This window comes from Orycteropus afer, unplaced genomic scaffold, assembly GCF_000298275.1.
Source record: "Orycteropus afer afer isolate SDZICR_OR568_19922 unplaced genomic scaffold, OryAfe1.0 scaffold00033, whole genome shotgun sequence".
NCBI classification, from domain to species: Eukaryota; Metazoa; Chordata; class Mammalia; order Tubulidentata; family Orycteropodidae; genus Orycteropus; species Orycteropus afer.
In genome coordinates this window covers 467141-470961 of record NW_006921620.1, presented here as the reverse complement: position 1 = coordinate 470961, position 3821 = coordinate 467141, and the positions used below count along the sequence as shown (strand labels likewise).

General features: G+C 56.3%; 1 protein-coding gene across 1 annotated transcript in view; it reads left to right on the top strand.

Annotated features, from left to right (window-relative positions):
* Window positions 1-2561: 2561 nt before the first annotated feature.
* BARHL2 (BarH like homeobox 2) overlaps window positions 2562-3821 on the top strand; it is a 5002-nt gene continuing 3742 nt past the window's right edge. The window contains exon 1 of the mRNA XM_007936037.2: window positions 2562-3180. Within this exon, the coding sequence (XP_007934228.1) occupies window positions 2562-3180 (619 nt within the window). The remainder of the gene's footprint in view (window positions 3181-3821) is intronic.

The following is a 3821-nucleotide window of genomic DNA, read 5'->3' as shown; positions in this document are numbered from 1 at the left end:
CGAGGGGCTCCCCGCAGCCCCCAGGCCGGAGTGGGCCTCTGCCTGGAGAGCGCCCCGCGTCCCCGCCTCGGCTCACCAATCCCGGCTCCTCCGCCCAGCTCCCTCGGTCTTCGGAGCCAAGCGCGAGAGAGCTGCCCAAATGGTACAGCTCTTCGCCTCAGTTCTTCCTCTCCCCGCTGCTCACCTCAGAGATAAACCCGTGAAAAACCAGCACGAAGAAGGTAACAGATCAACATACCCTCGAAAGAGCCTGAGCTTTTTCTGGGTCAAACATCGATTTCCCTGGGAAAGCGCACGGAGGACGGTTCTCCTGGATCCCCCCTTCCGGACCCCGGGCTCACATACATGTAGTTCCGATCGAGAGGCACTATCTTGTCCCAGGAGGTCATTTACCTTACTGACACGCCCCCCTCCCCAAAAGCAACAAAGCCGCTCCCCAGAAAGCGATCTACAGAACCGCAAGGAAACCTCAGATTTCTGCCCAGCCCTCGGAGACTTTAAAGGCCATTTCTAACACCATTCTGCACCTAGTCACGGAAGCGGTGCCAGCCACGCAGATTCATAGGGTTCTTAAAATGGTAATTTGGAGTAAAATGTAACTCAAAGAACTTTGAATCATTCATTAGCACCTTATAATTACTCTGCTAATTAGGTTGACACGGCACTTAATCAGGAGTAATACGCCGTCTTGTCACTGGCATTTCCCATTACCCTGACATTCAACAAGAGACAGGTTGGAGACGTCCTAGAGAAAATAATGCAAGTTGATACCCTCCGACGAGGCGTCACAGTCATGTTCCAGGTCCCAAGCGGATCCACAGTGACTGTTTCCTTTCCAAGTGAGCGGCCGGCCCGCGGATGGGAGAAAAAAAGAGAGAAGGAGGGAGAGAAACAGAAAGAGAGGGAGAGAACAACTGGTCATTTGGCGCGCCACCGCCCTCCGGGAAGGGGTTCCCTGACCCTGCACTGGCGTGGCGCTGTGACCAAAGACTGTCCTTGCTATTAAAGAACCGCTCAAAATGTTATTTTCCCCGCTTGGGAGAAAGTGTCTGGCCAGGTATTTCCTTCGGCACCGGCTCTGATGGGAGACCTGGCTCGGTCCCTGCTTCTGAGCTGTGGGCCCCTTCCTCCCCAGAGTACCCCAGACTCAGAACCAGTTCCAACTATATCAGGGACGGGCTCCCAGGCTGGGCCGGACCCCGAGCACCTGGGCTCCTTGGGGAAGAAATGACAGCACAGAGCCCGCGAGTGCAGCCAGAGCTCTGACTCCCTGGAGCGACACACTTTCCCGCGGGTTCCTTCAGGGATTCCCTTCCTCTGCTGTTAGTGACTTCCTACTGTTCAAGTGCGTGTTGGGGAGGCTGCGGGGGCGGCCAGGCTGGAGCTAAAAGGTAAGTCAGGCCCATCCTTACCGCCCTCTCTTTTCCCTTTTTCTGACTTCTCGTTAAGAAAACCCGCAAATCATTATTAGCGTTTTCTTTCCTTGTTTGCTTTCGCTCCCTTTCTCTAGTCTCCCTCTGCTCTCTTTTCCCCTCTCCCACTGCCCCTCACATGTGATTGTGGACACCAGGACGACGGTAGGACTAGGTATTCGGCTCAGGGCTGCAGGGAAAGGGGTAGCGCGGGTTCTCAAAAGAGCAGCCGGCCGTAGCCCAGCTAGCTGACGGACTTGCGAGCCGTGAGCCCATTGGCTTCTGGCACGTCGGCGTCGCTCGCTCGCGCGGGCGCAGCCAATGGTGTGCGGAGCCCGGCGCGCAGCCTCCGCGGCAGGGACCCGGCCCCGCGCGGCGCGGGGAGCAGCAGCAGTGTCCGTGACGTCACGGGAGGGGGTCGGTGCATCCCGCAAGCCGGCAGATTACATACGAACGCACCCGGCAGCGGCCGGAGTCGCCCGGCGCCGCGTCTCCGCCGCCTCCTTCGCTGCGCCAGCTTCCTCTCTTCCTACACCTCTTCTTCCTCCTCCTAGCGTGGCAGCGGCGATTGCGGCCACATCGGCCACACAACTTTCTAAGAAAGTTCAGAAACTCGGGCGCCGGGGCGGCGGAGTCGCGCGCAGCAGCCACCTCGGGAGGAGGGCACGCGGCGGTGCGGGCTTCGCAGTCGCCGCACTTGCTACGTCGGCCGCCGCCTTTGCCTGGTGCCAGGCTGTGGGCAGACCCAGGCGGAGGCGGCAGCGGCGGCGGAGTCGCCTCCTGCCGCCTGCGCCTTCGCCTGGGTCTCTTTCATCGGCACCGCCTCCCCACGTGCGCTGTCGTTCCCGGAGCGGGCACTCCGCGCTTTCTCAAAAAAATTTTTTTTTGTAACTTTTCCTCTTTCTTTTTTTCTCCCCGTCCCTCCTTTTTTCATAAGGGGAAAAAAAAAAAAAAAGTTGTATCGAAAGTGTATACCGGTTGCCACCTCCCAATTATCTTTCGTTCCCTCCACCCCCCCCCCCTTTTTTTTTTTTTTTTTTTTAGTGGCGGCAACCTTGTGTAGTGTTTATTTTGTTTTACGATCGCTGGCTTCCTTTGCTCAGTCCGGGCGGCTGCTGAGCGGCGGAGTGTCGTGGACCTCATGTAGAAATGACAACAATGGAAGGGGCCAGCGGGTCGAATTTTGGAATAGATACGATTTTGTCCAGTGCCAGTTCGGGCAGCCCCGGCATAATGAATGGAGATTTCCGCCCTCTCGGCGAGGCTAGGACTGCGGATTTTAGGAGTCAGGCCACCCCGTCCCCTTGTTCGGAGATCGATACCGTAGGAACGGCGCCTTCTTCTCCCATCTCGGTCACCATGGAGCCCCCGGAGCCGCATCTGGTAACAGACGGCCCCCAGCACCACCACCACCTCCATCACAGCCAACAGCCGCCGCCGCCGCCAGCCGCGGCCCCGACGCAAAGTTTGCAGCCATCGCCCCAACAGCAGCCGCCGCAGCAGCAGCCGCCTCCCGCCCAGCAAGTAGGCTCGGCCGCCTCAGCCCCCAGGACTTCCACCTCTTCTTTTTTAATTAAGGACATCTTGGGCGACAGCAAACCTCTGGCGGCGTGTGCACCCTACAGCACTAGCGTCTCCTCTCCGCACCACACCCCGAAGCAGGAGGCCAATGTAGCGCACGAGAGCTTCAGGCCAAAGCTGGAGCAGGACGACAGCAAAACCAAACTCGACAAGCGGGAAGATTCCCAGAGCGACATCAAATGCCACGGTGAGTTGTGCCGGCCTGGCTCCCTCATCCGTCTAGCTTCGCCTACCCTTGGTTTCCCTGCTCGCTTCCAGCCTCCCGCCAATTTCCTGGTGGACAGTTACGCCGAGAGATTCTCGGGAGATTGGGCGCCGGTCAAAAAAGACTGCAAACCCAAGGGCGGTCTCGGCGTGCGACGCAGGGACTCGTTCGAAGTTCTGTTATTGCTACATTTTCTGCCTGTCTACCTGTACCTCGATCCAGCTCGTTTCTATTTTATTTAGTTTTGGTTTTAAGAAAGGGGGGCCAGAGGCGGTGGAGGGGAGCTGACGGGTAATACTTAACTGCTGATAAAAGGAACGGACTTGAGATTTTTCTACCCAAGTGCTTTGGAATGAGGATGGGAGTGTGTGGGAGAGAGAAACAGACCTCGGAGGTGGTGTCTACGGGTGTGATCACAACCTGCTGTTTATTTTCTAATGCAAATGATTTTACTCCCCGCCACATACCATCTTTTCTAGACACCATTACAACCATTATCGGATTTAATGAAGAAAAAATTTTTCCAAATTGATTCCTAGAGCAACTTTTTAAAATTAGATCGTGTTTTACAAAAGAGGAGCTGTCAGTGTAAAAATTTATAATCGAGATTTAAAAAACAAAAA